The 17,113-nt window shown below is 41.5% G+C and overlaps 1 protein-coding gene across 1 annotated transcript in view; it reads left to right on the plus strand.

Annotated features, from left to right (window-relative positions):
• LOC128689752 (scm-like with four MBT domains protein 2) overlaps positions 1–17,113 on the plus strand; it is a 72,292-nt gene that overhangs the window by 36,831 nt on the left and 18,348 nt on the right. The window contains exons 6-10 of the mRNA XM_053778189.2: positions 3,095–3,273; positions 3,699–4,416; positions 10,954–11,098; positions 11,895–12,069; positions 14,632–14,791. Of these exons, the coding sequence (XP_053634164.1) occupies positions 3,095–3,273; positions 3,699–4,416; positions 10,954–11,098; positions 11,895–12,069; positions 14,632–14,791 (1,377 nt within the window). The remainder of the gene's footprint in view (positions 1–3,094; positions 3,274–3,698; positions 4,417–10,953; positions 11,099–11,894; positions 12,070–14,631; positions 14,792–17,113) is intronic.

Raw genomic sequence — 17,113 nt, forward strand, 5'->3', positions numbered from 1 at the left:
TTACTAAATTTAAAAAGAAAAACTTTGGTTTATCTTTTTAACCCTTTGACTGTTTCGGTCGTACATATACGTCTTACGAACCACTGTTTTTGACATATATATACTCATAAATTCTAGCAGCGTCATATCAAGCAGAAGAAAGCTGGTAGGCCCACATGTGAGAGAATGGGTCTGTGTGGTCAGTGTGCACCATATAAAAAAAAATCCTGCAGCACACAGTGCATAATGAGAAAAAAAGACTCCGACCGTTTTTTGTTTTTTAATTAAAATGCCGACTTTGTGGTCTATTTTCGTATAGTATTTATGGTTGTATTCTTGTTTTCTTGGTCTCATTTGATAGAATGGAAAACACATTTTAAAAATAGAGGTGATTTTGATTGGTTTTACTATGAAAAAAACTTGAAATGGAGCTCAAAGTAGGGGAAATGTTTGATTTTTGCCGATGTTCAAAAGTAAACAAATGATGTAATTTTTCAATAAATGTCCAAGTAGCCATTCTAATATGCAGTCATGAATGGGTTGACATTATTTATACAATTATTACAATATTGCAGTAGTCTACATAACAGGCGATAAATGACATGCCCATGCACTCTGCCCCAGGGCCAGACTCATGGAACTCTGTGTTCATCAAGAACTGCAAGAGGCCCCTATCGCGAGCCTTTTCCATCCTATGGAGAGGGAGCATGGACACGGGGGTCGTCCCTCAGTTACTAAAAACAACAGACATAGCCCCACTCCACAAAGGGGGCAGTAAAGCAACAGCAAAGAACTACAGACCAATAGCACTAACATCCCATATCATAAAAATCTTTGAAAGGGTCCTAAGAAGCAAGATCACCACCCATCTAGAAACCCATCAGTTACACAACCCAGGGCAACATGGGTTTAGAACAGGTCGCTCCTGTCTGTCTCAACTACTGGATCACTACGACAAGGTCCTAAATGCACTAGAAGACAAAAAGAATGCAGATGTAATATATACAGACTTTGCAAAAGCCTTCGACAAGTGTGACCATGGCGTAATAGCGCACAAAATGCGCGCTAAAGGAATAACAGGAAAAGTCGGTCGATGGATCTATAATTTCCTCACTAACAGAACACAGAGAGTAGTCGTCAACAGAGTAAAGTCCGAGGCAGCTACGGTGAAAAGCTCTGTTCCACAAGGCACAGTACTAGCTCCCATCTTGTTCCTCATCCTCATATCCGACATAGACAAGGATGTCAGCCACAGCACCGTGTCTTCCTTTGCAGATGACACCCGAATCTGCATGACAGTGTCTTCCATTGCAGACACTGCAAGGCTCCAGGCGGACATCAACCAAATCTTTCAGTGGGCTGCAGAAAACAATATGAAGTTCAACGATGAGAAATTTCAATTACTCAGATATGGTAAACATGAGGAAATTAAATCTTCATCAGAGTACAAAACAAATTCTGGCCACAAAATAGAGCGAAACACCAACGTCAAAGACCTGGGAGTGATTATGTCGGAGGATCTCACCTTCAAGGACCATAACATTGTATCAATCGCATCTGCTAGAAAAATGACAGGATGGATAATGAGAACCTTCAAAACTAGGGAGGCCAAGCCCATGATGACACTCTTCAGGTCACTTGTTCTATCTAGGCTGGAATATTGCTGCACTCTAACAGCACCTTTCAAGGCAGGTGAAATTGCCGACCTAGAAAATGTACAGAGAACTTTCACGGCGCGCATAACGGAGATAAAACACCTCAATTACTGGGAGCGCTTGAGGTTTCTAAACCTGTATTCCCTGGAACGCAGGAGGGAGAGATACATGATTATATACACCTGGAAAATCCTAGAGGGACTAGTACCGAACTTGCACACGAAAATCACTCACTACGAAAGCAAAAGACTTGGCAGACGATGCACCATCCCCCCAATGAAAAGAAGGGGTGTCACTAGCACGTTAAGAGACCATACAATAAGTGTCAGGGGCCCGAGACTGTTCAACTGCCTCCCAGCACACATAAGGGGGATTACCAACAGACCCCTGGCAGTCTTCAAGCTGGCACTGGACAAGCACCTAAAGTCAGTTCCTGATCAGCCGGGCTGTGGCTCGTACGTTGGTTTGCGTGCAGCCAGCAGCAACAGCCTGGTTGATCAGGCGCTGATCCACCAGGAGGCCTGGTCACAGACCGGGCCGCGGGGGCGTTGACCCCCGAAACTCTCTCCAGGTAAACAGTAAATCTACTATTTTTTGTTTGAATAAAAATTCAAAATAGAAAGCAAGAGTAGTATCAGAGGGGCCTGGAGATGTGACTGATGAATAAAGAAAATGTTATTTTAGAGCCAGGAATGTCTGCATTGTTCATTCTGGACCCTGTTTTGAAATTGTCATATGCTTTAATTTTTGTGAAATTGGCCAAATTGCAAATTTCTGACCACGTTATTGGGTAGCTGAAATCGGCAATTAGGCAGTTTCTTGTACTCAATCGATAGAAAAAATGGAGTCCTAAAGAAATAGCTATGAGTTTGGTCGACTGGAACAATGGAATTAGCCAAAAAGAGGGCTCAAAGTGGGCAAAATTGCCGATTCATAAATATTGCCGAGGTCGCTAACTTCACGAGAGCATAATTCCGTCAGTTTTCCATCAAATTTTGTTCTTTTGGTGTCGTTACAATTGGGAAAAAGATTCTCTATCATTTCATAAGAAATGTTTTTTTTTTTTTTCTGAAATTTTGTGACACCAGGAGACGCCTCAGGATTTGGGGTTGTGACAGTCATGGGATTAAGGTCACCCTGCCTCAGTGGGATACAGCCAGCTTGTTGAAAAAAAAAAATTATAATTTATAGCAGTAACATTCTAAAGTTAATATATGTAAAGCTGATTTTAAACACTGAGTTATCCTTGTGTACCTGTTCAGGTATATAAATTATCCCTCCATTGTTACATACTAAGCCTTAATGACAACATGTATGGTATATTTATGTCAAGAAAGCTACTGAGCCTTAACTTGGTATATCCCACTACAGGGCCAAAATGCCATTAAAACCATACATAATCATTTAAGAACTCCGTTTAAAGTAAACAGACATGTAATTAAATCATTTATAATCCTTAGGTGTTATTTAATGGCAACCCATTGTGTGGGTGGGTAGCAACTGTGATGGATAATGTTGGTGGACGCCTTCTCCTACGCTATGACACCCCTGATTGCTCTGGTGATACATTCTGGCTCTTCTATCAGGATCTACGCCTCCGCCCACCAGACTGGATTTATCATCAGGGGTTACCTTGGAAGTAAACAATGAATATAATTATTTATACTGTACTTGAATGTCTCAGCTGAATTAATGTTGGGAGAAGATGGAAAGTATGGGAAGAAGGAAGAGAAATAAGTGTGGTGAGAAGGAAGAGTTAAAAGGGCAGGGAGAAGGAAGAAGGAAAAGCACAGGGAAAAAGAATTGGAAAAGGTATAGAGAGAAGGAAGAAGAAAAGTGTAGGGAGAAGGAAGAGTAAGAATGAAATAACTGTAGTGTGAGCGCACCTCTGGCAAGACAGTGATGGAGTGAATGATGATGAAAGTTTTTCTTTTTCAGGCCACCCTGCCTTGGTGGGAAATGGCCGATGTGTTAATAAAAAAAAATTATAGAATGAAACGTAGATTAATCAAGGAAACTGGAAGAATATTTTTACAAATTAATTTCACTCTGTATTTTAATCAGGTACAGCCACCCTGGATCTTCGGCTTCTTATGAATATGCAGAATGGGCTGCTCTCTTGGAATTGAGTCGTGATGATGCAAGGCACTCGTCCCTTCCAGTCTCTCTCTTAGCTCCGACATTTACTCCAGATGTTCATCGGTTCAAACCTGGAATGTTATTAGAAACAGTGCATCCTTTCAAACCATGCTCCATACATGTTGGTAGAATAACTGAAATAATTGATTCTCATTTCTTTAAAATAACTATTGATTCTAATCAAGTAGAGGAAGTGTCTTGGATTACACAAATAAATGATCCATTGATACTGCCAGTTGGATTTTGTAAAAAAAATAGTTTGAGTTTAGACCCACCTAAAAATTGGTTGAGTGAAGAACATTTTGACTGGGATATTTACTTAAATTCATCCTTATCAGTATGTGCTGACTGTGACATGTTTCCAAAATTTAAATCATCTGAGGAAATTGGCTTCTTACCTGGGTTGAAATTAGAAGCAGTAAATCCTTCTGCCCCCAATGAGATTTGTGCAGCCACTGTTAAACAGACGTGTGAACATTTGTTGGTGGTCCAGCTTGACTCAGCACTAGACTTGAGGCCAATACTTCAAGCATCAACAAGTCAAGATCTGTTTCCAACGGGATGGTGTCAGACAAACAATTACCCTCTTCAGTTACCAGCAGAATATTTACCTCGTGGCAGAAGTCTTGAAAACTCTACAGTGGTTAGTATACAGTACTTAGGACTGAAGGAATCCAAAGAGTAAGAAATTTGGTACTAGAGAAAAGAAAATTGGTGTTACTGTTTGGATGATGTGCATGTGACTTAGCTAGATCAGGCATGAGGAGCAAGAACAGATATTTAAAAATCCTGCTTCTAATGGCTGCAGCTTTATGAAAATATGTATGCATGTTTATAATAACCCCTATGGGGTATGCTGCAAATTTCATTCAAATTGACTTAAGTAAAAAAAAATTTTATTTCAAAATGTGGTATTTTGGGGGCTAGTCTACCTTATTTACATCACATTTAGAATGTCCTGGCTGAAAATATTTGCTAAAACATATCCTAATTAATGTTTTAATGTTAAAATGCTATATTATGTATTTATGGTAATTTTTGTTAAAAGTCTTAAAAATGGAAAAAAATAACAACTAAAGTACAGTGGAACCTTGGTTTTCGTCGTTAATTCGTTCCAGAAAGCCTGACAAAAACCGAATTCAACGAAAACTGAAGCAATATTTCCCATAAGAAATAATGTAAATCCAATTAATCTGTTCCAGACACCCAAAAGTACATTAACAAATATACATTTTATAAAGAATAACTATAGTTTTACATAAAGAAAGCATTGAGAAATAAAGGACTAATGAAATGGATAAATGAACATTTAATATCACTTTTACCTTGATTGAAGACTCTTGTTAGTGTATGGAAGATGTGAGGAGGGGAGAGGAGAGGTTATTGGTTGGAAGGGGAATCCCCCTCCATAAGGATTTCAGGTATCAAGTCCCTATCCAGGGTTACTTCCCTTCTTTGTCTTTTACTGGCACTGGACCCCCTGTCGTATGAAAAATCTGTCCAGAGAGGTTCTGTTTCTGGTATCTCTTTAAGATTTGCCTAAAATGGGACAAGACATTGTCATTGAACGTGTTGCAGACATGGCTTGCAACAGCTTTGTTAGGGTGATATTTCTCCACAAAACTTTGCAACTCACTCCACTTTGCACACATGTCCTTAATCACTGAAGAAGGCACATTCTTCCCTTTCTCTTCCTCCTCCTCTGAAACAATTTCCTCAGCTGCGATCTGTTGCTGTTCCAGTTGAAGGTGTTGCAACTCTTCGGTGGTTAACTCTTCTCTGTGGTCATCCACCAACTCTTTCACATCCTGGCCACTCACATCCAACCCCATGGACTTTCCCAAAGCCCCATGGTGGCTTATTTAGCAGTCACATTCAATAAACAAGCACAAAAAAAAACAATGGATTATTGAGAAATGTTTCAGATGAACGAGCAGGGTAATGCTCACTCGACGAGAAACAAAGCCAGACTGACTCAGAACGTGTGGGATGCTTTATGTGGGCATGGGCAGGCGGACACATTCGGTATGGCAGACCGACAAAAACCGAGGTGATGAACAAAAACTAGGACAAAATTCTGATGAAAAAAGTCGTCGAAAACCGAATTCAACAAAAACCAAGGCAAATGAAAACCAAGGTTCCACTGTATGTATTAAAAGAATCAAAACAAAAACTACATGCAGTTTTGATGTGTTGTAATCAGCATTGTTGAACTATATGTTCTTTCAATAAACTAGCCATATCCCACTGAGGCAGAGTGGCCCAAAAGGAAAAACAAAAGTTTAGAACTACAGTGGACCCTTGGGTAATGCCTTTAATCCATTCCAGACAGCTAGCCTTTAACCGATTTAGCCTTTAGCCGATTTAATTTTCCCCATAAGAAATAATGGAAATCCAGTTAATCCGTTCCAGACACCCAAAAGTATTAAACAAAATCATTTTTTTTACATGAAATATACATTTCCCTACACAAAAAACAATGATACATGCACAATAAACAATATTGAAATGACACTTACCTTTATTGTGGACATGTTGATGAGTGATGAGATGGGACATTGTTTTTCTTGAACACTGGGATTTGCAGGGAGTGTAGCTGACATGTAGGGAGTGTAGCAGGCATGCAGGGAGTGTAGCAGGCATGCAGGAAGTGTAGCTGACATGTAGGAAGTGTAGCTGACATGCAGGGAGTGTAGCTGACATGTAGGGAGTGTAGCAGGCATGCAGGGAGTGTAGCAGGCATGCAGGAAGTGTAGCTGACATGTAGGGAGTGTAGCAGGCATGCAGGGAGTGTAGCTGACATGTAGGGAGTGTAGCTGACATGTAGGGAGTGTAGCAGGCATGCAGGGAGTGTAGCTGACATGTAGGGAGTGTAGCTGACATGTAGGGAGTGTAGCAGGCATGCAGGGAGTGTAGCAGGCATGCAGGGAGTGTAGCTGACATGTAGGGAGTGTAGCAGGCATGCAGGAAGTGTATCAGGCATGCAGGGAGTGTAGCTGGCATGCACAGAGTGTAGTAGGCATGCAGGGAGTGTAGCTGACATGCAGGGAGTGTAGTAGGCATGCAGGGGGTGTAGCAGGCTTGCAGGGAGTGAAGCTGACATGAAGGGAGTGTAGCAGGCATGCAGGGAGTGTAGCTGACATGCAGGGAGTGTAGCAGGCATGCAGGGAGTGTAGCAGGCATGCAGGGAGTGTAGCAGGCATGCAGAGAGTGTAGCAGACATGCATGGAGTGTAGCAGACATGCATGGAGTGTAGCAGGCATGCAGGGAGTGTAGCAGACATGCAGGGAGTGTAGCAGACATGTATGGAGTGTAGCAGACATGCAGGGAGTGTAGCAGACATGTATGGAGTGTAGCAGACATGCAGGGAGTGTAGCTGACATGAAGGGAGTGTACCAGGCATGCAGGGAGTGTAGCTGACATGAAGGGAGTGTAACAGGCATGCAGGGAGTGTAGCAGACATGCATGGAGTGTAGCAGACATGCATGGAGTGTAGCAGACATGCATGGAGTGTAGCAGACATGCATGGAGTGTAGCAGACATGCATGGAGTGTAGCAGACATGCAGGGAGTGTAGCAGACATGTATGGAGTGTAGCAGACATGCAGGGAGTGTACCAGGCATGCAGGGAGTGTACCAGGCATGCAGGGAGTGTAGCAGGCATGCAGGGAGTGTAGCAGACATGCAGGGAGTGTAGCTGACATGAATGGAGTGTACCAGGCATGCAGGGAGTGTAGCTGACATGAAGGGAGTGTAACAGGCATGCAGGGAGTGTAGCAGGCATGCAGGGAGTGTAGCAGACATGCAGGGAGTGTAGCTGACATGAAGGGAGTGTAACAGGCATGCAGGGAGTGTAGCAGGCATGCAGGGAGTGTAGCAGGCATGCAGGGAGTGTAGCAGACATGCATGGAGTGTAGCAGGCATGCAGGGAGTGTAGCAGGCATGCAGGGAGTGTAGCAGGCATGCAGGGAGTGTAGCAGGCATGCAGGGAGTGTAGCAGACATGCAGGGAGTGCAACTGACATGAAGGGAGTGTACCAGGCATGCAGGGAGTGTAGTTGACATGAAGGGAGTGTAACAGGCATGCAGGGAGTGTAGCTGACATGAAGGGAGTGTAACAGGCATGCAGGGAGTGTAGCTGACATGAAGAGAGTGTAACAGGCATGCAGGGAGTGTAACAGGCATGCAGGGAGTGTAGCAGGCATGCAGGGAGTGTAGCAGGCATGCAGGGAGTGTAGCAGGCATGCAGGGAGTGTAGCAGACATGCAGGGAGTGTAACTGACATGAAGGGAGTGTACCAGGCATGCAGGGAGTGTAGCTGACATGAAGGGAGTGTAACAGGCATGCAGGGAGTGTAGCTGACATGAAGGGAGTGTAACAGGCATGCAGGGAGTGTAGCAGGCATGCAGGGAATGTGGCTACGAGTTTTTTCTTGAATTTTATTGTGTTTCTTTCCTTCTTTATCACAGGGCTGCCACTAGAAACTTTCTTTGGGCCCATGGTGGCTTATTTAGCAGTTGCAAGCGCTAAAACAATGGAATAATACAAATTATATGGCATGTACGTATGGAATCGTCCTCGCTAGCTTTGTAAACAATGGCACACTGGGTGTACATGGAGTGGTGGAGTGGCCGGGCCCGCTCAGGCCGCATGGACACGTTTGGGACGAATGCACCTTATTTGAGTTATTTGGCATTAGCCAAGCCAATATTTTGATGCCAAAGCTAGCCGTTATTCGATTTTGGCGCTAACCAATGAAGCCTTTCCCCGAGGGTCCACTGTATATGTTATCTACATTATATCCAAAACTCATGTCATAGTTTAATAAATAAGATTAAAATTCTAAGCTGAGTGTTGAAAACCACAAGAGCCAAGAGAGCTCCTTCCATTGCCAAGGTTGGTGCAACACTGAGACTTCAGAGCTCTAGTGGGTGGTCCCAACAGCGTCAAACAGTGTTGTCAATGTAAATTTCGCAAATAATGTAAGGTATATTTAGCCAGCCTCATGGAAATATTGACATCATCATTGGCAATTTGCAGTTAAATAAAACATTAGAGATGACAAAATGAAATGTAAATGCTGATATGTTGCTTTGTAATAGGAGAAGTTTTAATCTCCTGTTTTACAGATTTTTTATTGTTTTCAAACACTCGTCCAATTCTGTCACGTAGTGCCCCTGCCCCCCAAATTGTAAGAGTCAATCTATAGCCAGGATTAATTAAGATATTTATTAATTTTTTGTAATACACTAGCCATGAATCCCCCCAAAAAACTCATTCCCCATCATTCATGCAATTGCTGTGCTGACATTACAGCTCGGATGACCATCTCATCTGCAACATTCTCATCCTTTCTGATATTTGAGAATGATATATTCTATTGTTATTTGTAAATAATTATATTATTATTTTACCTGTATCATGATTTAGAGATGCAAAACCTTCATACTACAGTAGAACCTCGGTTTTCGTTTGCCCTGGTTTTCATCGACTTCGGTTTTCGACAACTTTTTTCGTCAAAATTTTGTCCCAGTTTTTGTTCATCACCTCGGTTTTCGTTGGTCTGCCATACCGAACGTGTCCACCTGCCCTCGCCCACACAAAGCATCTTACGTGTTCTGAGTCAGTCTGGCTTTGTTTCTCGTCGAGTGAGCATTACCCTGCTCGTTCATCCAAAACATTTCATAATAATCCATTGATTTTTGTGCTTGTTTATTGAGTGCGACTGCTAAATAAGCCACCATGGGACCAAAGAAAGTTCCTAGTGCCAGCCCTTTGATAAAGAAGGCGAGAAATTGTGGCCAGAATGTGTCCAAGAGAAGGATTTTGAAGGGTTTGAGGCTGACCCTGACAAACCTATGCCTGTTGTGGAATCTGTTGTGGCTTTGGGGAAGTCCATGGGGTTGGATGTGAGTGGCCAGGATGTGGAAGAGTTGGTGGATAACCACAGGGAAGAGCTAACCACTGAAGAGCTGCAAAGCGATATTAAATGTTCATTTATTCATTTCATTAGTCTATATATTTATTTCTCATTGCTTTCTGTATGTAAAACTATATTTATTCTCTATAAAATGTAGTTTTTGTTAATAATTTTGGGTGTCTGGAACGGATTAATTGGATTTACATTATTTCTTATGGGAAATGTTGCTTCAGTTTTGTTTGACTTCGGTTTTTGTCAGACTTTCTGGAACGAATTACTGACGAAAACCGAGGTTCCACTGTATAATGTATTCAGATTTTCATTACATATTAACTTTTAGAATAATGTTCTTATATATAATGTACTTGAAACTTGGGCTACTTAAATTACTATTTACAACACTCCAGAAGCTTTCAGGATATGCAGTACAGGTGACCTTGGTATAATAAAATAATGGGGGGAGGGGATGTCTATTTCATCAAAAATCCTTTGTATCAAAATACTTGATGCTTCTGACATGGTCCGCTGTAGGAAGATCCTACCAGACATGCAGTACTGCTAACGGACAAACTCGATGCAGCAGATCTAGTCTGTTGCAGTGAACATTTGTCCAGCCAGATATTTTATGTTATATTCCTCTTCTTTCAACAAACCGGCCATATCCCACCAAGGCAGGGTGGCCCAAAAAGAAAAACAAAAGTTTCTCTTTTTAAATTTAGTAATTTATACGGGAGAAGGGGTTACTAGCCCCTTGCTCCCGGCATTTTAGTCGCCTCTTACAACACACATGGCTTATGGATGAAGAATTTTGTTCCACTTCCCCATGGAGATAAGAAGAAATAAACAAGAGCAAGAACTAGAAAGAAAATAGAAGAAAACTCAGAGGGGTATGTATATATATGCTTGTACATGTATGTGTAGTGTGCCCTAAGTGTAAGTAGAAGTAGCAAGATGTACCTGAAATCTTGCATGTTTATGAGACAGAAAAAAGACACCAGCAATCCTACCATCATGTAAAACAATTACAGGCTTCTGTTTTACACTCACTTGGCAGGACGGTAGTACCTCCCTGGGCGGTTGCTGTCTACCAACCTACTACCTAGGATCTGTTATATCCACCATCCATTATATAGGGGGCTGGTTATAACAAGACTTTACTGTACTGTATAATGATTTTCTCTTTGGTGAGAGATTTTCCTTATACATTTACTCTGAAGGAACCTTGTTTCTTTAAAAAATGTTAATCACTACTCTCCTTTTAGGAAATGAGTCAAGAAAGAAGTAATGAGAATTCACAGACAGTTGAATCACTGTTAAGTGGAGGAAGTCAGCGATCTCTTTGGTGTCCTAGATTGTATGTGAACCACTGGTGCTATACAGGACCTTATCTCAGCAAATCTAAAGTGGGTGAGTATGCATTTATTTTTAAAATGACAAGCAGTATTTCTTTCCACAAATTCTTAGTGCATCCTCTTTCATTTGTATTTTGCTAGTGTTTATGATTACTAAAGTGGGTGAGGGAGATGTGATACTGTAGCTGGATAAATGTCCCATTTTTAAACTCGTACTGAATCAGTTGTCAACGTAAAGTGGCTCAGTCTTGGTACTTTGACGTCAACCAAAACTCCCATTTCCTCATGTTTGTTTATAACTGTCATAGAGGCTTCTCAGTTTTTGGAAGCATTTAAATGGCTATTAAAATTATTGAAAATGGTGGAACAGAGAAAACAGTATAGGATCTAAGAAATCATTTGAACACTTTAAAAATTTATTAGGCTGGTTTTGATTTTACAGTTTGAGCCTCAGATGCCTCAGCAAATGTTAAAACTGCTGTATTTCATCATATATTTTAAGCAATTCTCACACCATGAGCGATACACATTCAGAATGAACATTTCCTATAATAGGCCACCTTTGTGCTTAAATAAAGTGTTAAATTTTACAAGTGTGTAATCTTATCAACCTAAGCCAGGTTAACCTAATCTAGCCTAACCTAATCTAACTTAAAATAAAGAAAACAGTATTAGTAACTTTATAGATGATGCTAAGGTATTAACATTGCCACCTTGTAGGAAAATTAACATGGTAAAATTATCATAGGTTATTTTTTTAAATACAATGATTGCAAATTGGTTCAAGCATAGGCAGTTTGTTTGCCTCTGTGTAAAGTTAACAAAAAAATAATTGTACTGTATGTTTGCAGCAAAGCAGTCTCAGAGTGTAGGTCCAGGATCAGTAGAACTGGTGTTACGGGAAGTACTCTCGATGACAATCAATGCGGCGTATATTCCAACACGCGTTCTGAGAGAGCTGGAGCGCAATGGCCCTGATCCACAACTTGTGTCTTCAACATGGCATCTCACACCATTTAAAGCAAAGTAAAGTACCTTCACAAACTTACTCCTACTTGTGACAGCAATAAGTGGCTTTCCATTTACTCTGTGCTATTAATTGCTAAAATCCTTTCCTTCCACAACTTGTTTTCTTTTGAATGCAGAGGGTTTCTCAATAAGCTTTCTTGGAAATGGCATATGTGCATGCTATCTACTTTGTTTCACTTGGTTTGTAATATGTTAGATTTAATTATTCATAGGTCTGCCATAATCATAATCATTTATTTTTCAAGAAAATACATTTGTGTTACAAATATTTCTGACATGGAAGAACCCTTAGTTATACAAAGCATTTTAAGCAGACTTAACCTAGGAGTAATACTAATAAAACATAAAATTAAATTGCAGATATTTATATAAAACACAAAATATCTACAAGTAAAAAGAACCTTACAGTGGATTCATTTCTGTAATTCAGTACAGTGGAACCCCAGTTTTCGTCTCTAATCCGTTCCAGAAGGTCGGCCGAAAACCAGTTTGTATGAAAACTGAAGTAATACATGTATTTCCCTAAGAAATAGTGTAAATCCAATAATCCGTTCCAGACACCCAAAAATATTAACAAAAATTACATTTTATAGAGAATAACTATGGTTTTATATAAATATAAAGCACTAATGAAATGGATAAATGAACATTTAAATCACTTTTACCTTTATTGAAGACTCTTGTTGGCATATAGAAGATGGTGAGGAGGGGAGAGAGAGAGGAGAGGTTCTTTTCCACCATCACTGCCACCCTCTACCACAATCACTACCACCCTCTGCCACCATCACATCCACTACCACCCTCTACCACCATCACTACTACCCTCTACCACCATCACTACCTCCCTCTGCCAGCATCACTACCACTCTACCACCATCACTACCACCCTCTACCACCATCACTACCACCCTCTACCACCATCACTACCACCCTCTACCACCATCACTACCAACCTCTACCACCATCACTACCACCCTCTACCACCATCACTACCAACTAAGGGCATCGTAAGGGGGGGTGCAGGCCACCCCGGGTGACACCATAGAGCCTCTAAAGAAGGTGACACTAATGCACAAAACAGTGCTTCACTAAAATAAGAGAAGAATCCTTCATTTCTATATATATATTAACAAAGTACAAATAAGCCTATATAAGGAAAATCATTGATTTTGATGATGTAATAGATGATTTTGCATAACTGAAGGCAAGGAAATGTAAGATCAGATTCACTGAGATGTTACCTGTACTCAAGGTCATACCGGAACTATTGTTTCTCTGATACTGCAATGTGTTTCTTTATTTTTCAAGTTTTTTTTTTTTTTTTTTTTGTTTGTTTTGGCATTGTTAAAGATGAATAAATGTAGGATCTGTTGCCTGTACTCAAAGTGGTATTTGAGTTTATTTATTTATTTTTTTTTTTTTTTTTTTTTCAACAAGTCGGCCGTCTCCCACCGAGGCAGGGTGACCCAAAAAAGAAAGAAAATCCCCAAAAAGAAAATACTTTCATCATCATTCAACACTTTCACCACACTCGCACATTATCACTGTTTTTGCAGAGGTGCTCAGAATACAACAGTCTAGAAGCATACACACATAAAGATACACAACATATCCCTCCAAACTGCCAATATCCCAAACCCCTCCTTTAAAGTGCAGGCATTGTACTTCCCATTTCCAGGACTCAAGTCCGACTATATGAAAATAATATTTTCATATTTGAGTTTATGTTTCCTCAATATTACTACGATTATTTATTTTATCATTAATAAAGTTGAGAAGTATTCTCCTGTTCAGTTTATGGCCCTTAAACGTTCTCATTGCTAAATATTTGTCACTTGTCATGCAGTAGTGACATAACTGGAGTTTACCTTCCTCATCCCCCAACCCTTGAATTTCATGGGGGTGACACCAAAGATGCTGCCCCGGGTGACACCAGAGATTCTGCCCCAGGTGACACCAGCTCTAGTGACGCCTCTTCTACCACCCTCTACCACCATCACTACCACCCTCTACCACCATCACTACCACCTTCAACCACCATCACAACCACTACCACCCTCTACCACCACAACCACTGCCACCCTCTACCACCACAACCACTGCCACCCTCTACCACCATCACTGCCAACCTCTACCACCATCACTACCACCCTCTACCACCATCACTGCCAACCTCTACCACCATCACTACCACCCTCTACCACCATCACTACTACCCTCTACCACCATCACTACCACCCTCTACCACCATCACTACCACCCTCTACCACCATCACTACCACCCTCTACCACCATCACTACCACCCTCTATTACCATCACAACCACTACCACCATCAGTCACGAATGTATGAGCGGCCATGTCCTTTGGGCAGGTGGACGTGTCTGGTACAGTCGATTTCCAAAAGGATGTAAAAAACGGGGAAAATTTCACTGAAAAAGGTGGTCAAAAACTGAATTGTATGATAACCGGACCGGACAAAAACTGGGGTTCCACCGTATCCACTTTTACTTGTCCTCTACAGCTGAACCGATGCCTTTTCTTATTCCTTTGTTGACAGATTCAAAAGATATGCATATACTGCCAATATTCCAGTGGCCACTTTAGCAAGTGATGTAAGTGACTTCCTTTACTCCATCTGCCAGACATTACAATGTTGTCCTAATCTCTGGTCACCTATGTTGACGGGGGAAAATTGCCCTTGGCTCTGCACATCTCAAGTAAGTTTTTTTTTTAAACATTCCTGCGTCTCCCACCGAGGTAGGGTGACCCAACATAGAAATCACTTTCCTTGTCATTCATTCATTAGCATGCTGACATTACACTTCAGATGACCCTCCAAACCACTACATCCTCACCCCTCCGTCAGAGTGCAAGCACTGTACTTCCCACCTCCAGGAATTAAGTCCAGCTAACTGGTTTCTTTGAATCCCTTCATAAGTCAGAAAAACCACTTACCTTCAATCTCTACTAACATACTCACATGAGCCTGTTGGATGCCCAAGCCCCATCCGCCCCCTAGTACTCATACCTCCTTTACCCCTACCCGTTTCCTAGGTTGGAGGTAGGGGTAAATTTTTTGGCAGGCTGATAGACATAACTTTGTTATTCTTTTATCCTTTTTTTTTTTTATCATCACACTGGCCGATTCCCACCAAGGCAGGGTGGCCCGAAAAAGAAAAACTTTCACCATCATTCACTCCATCACTGTCTTGCCAGAAGGGTGCTTTACACTACAGTTTTTAAACTGCAACATTAACACCCCTCTTTCAGAGTGCAGGCACTGTACTTCCCATCTCCAGGACTCAAGTCCGGCCTGCCGGTTTCCCTGAACCCCTTCATAAATGTTACTTTGCTCACACTCCAACAGCACGTCAAGTATTAAAAACCATTTGTCTCCATTCACTCCTATCAAACACGCTCACGCATGCCTGCTGGAAGTCCAAGCCCCTCGCACACAAAACCTCCTTTACCCCCTCCCTCCAACCTTTCCTAGGCCAACCCCTACCCCGCCTTCCTTCCACTACAGACTGATACACTCTTGAAGTCATTCTGTTTCGCTCCATTCTCTCTACATGTCCGAACCACCTCAACAACCCTTCCTCAGCCCTCTGGACAACAGTTTTGGTAATCCCGCACCTCCTCCTAACTTCCAAACTACGAATTCTCTGCATTATATTCACACCACACATTGCCCTCAGACATGACATCTCCACTGCCTCCAGCCTTCTCCTTGCTGCAACATTCATCACCCATGCTTCACACCCATATAAGAGCGTTGGTAAAACTATACTCTCATACATTCCCCTCTTTGCCTCCAAGGACAAAGTTCTTTGTCTCCACAGACTCCTAAGTGCACCACTCACTCTTTTCCCCTCATCAATTCTATGATTCACCTCATCTTTCATAGACCCATCCTCTGATACGTTCGCTCACAAATATCTGAATACATTCACCTCCTCCATACTCTCTCCCTCCAATCTGATATTCAATCTTTCATCACCTAATCTTTTTGTTATCCACATAACCTTACTCTTTCCTGTATTCACCTTTAATTTTCTTCTTTTGCACACCCTACCAAATTCATCCACCAATCTCTGCAACTTCTCTTCAGAATCTCCCAAGAGCACAGTGTCATCAGCAAAGATCAGCTGTGACAACTCCCACTTCGTGTGTGATTCTTTATCTTTTAACTCCACGCCTCTTGCCAAGACCCTCGCATTTACTTCTCTTACAACCCCATCTATAAATATATTAAACAACCACGGTGACATCACACATCCTTGTCTAAGGCCTACTTTTACTGGGAAATAATTTCCCTCTTTCCTACATACTCTAACTTGAGCCTCACTATCCTCGTAAAAACTCTTCACTTTCAGTAACCTACCTCCTACACCATACACTTGCAACATCTGCCACATTGCCCCCCTATCCACCCTGTCATACGCCTTTTCCAAATCCATAAATGTCACAAAGACCTCTTTAGCCTTATCTAAATACTGTTCACTTATATGTTTCACTGTAAACACCTGGTCCACACACCCCCTACCTTTCCTAAAGCCTCCTTGTTCATCTGCTATCCTATTCTCCGTCTTACTCTTAATTCTTTCAATAATAACTCTACCATACACTTTACCAGGTATACTCAGCAGACTTATCCCCCTATAATTTTTGCACTCTCTTTTATCCCCTTTGCCTTTATACAAAGGAACTATGCATGCCCTCTGCCAATCCCTAGGTACCTTACCCTCTTCCATACATTTATTAAATAATTGCACCAACCACTCCAAAACTATATCCCCACCTGCTTTTAACATTTCTATCTTTATCCCATCAATCCCGGCTGCCTTACCCCCTTTCATTTTACCTACTGCCTCACGAACTTCCCCCACACTCACAACTGGCTCTTCCTCACTCCTACAAGATGTTATTCCTCCTTGTCCTATACACGAAATCACAGCTTCCCTATCTTCATCAGCATTTAACAATTCCTCAAAATATTCCCTCCATCTTCCCAATACCTCTAACTCTCCATTTAATAA

This window comes from Cherax quadricarinatus, chromosome 22 (genome assembly GCF_038502225.1).
Source record: "Cherax quadricarinatus isolate ZL_2023a chromosome 22, ASM3850222v1, whole genome shotgun sequence".
Lineage (NCBI taxonomy): Eukaryota > Metazoa > Arthropoda > Malacostraca > Decapoda > Parastacidae > Cherax > Cherax quadricarinatus.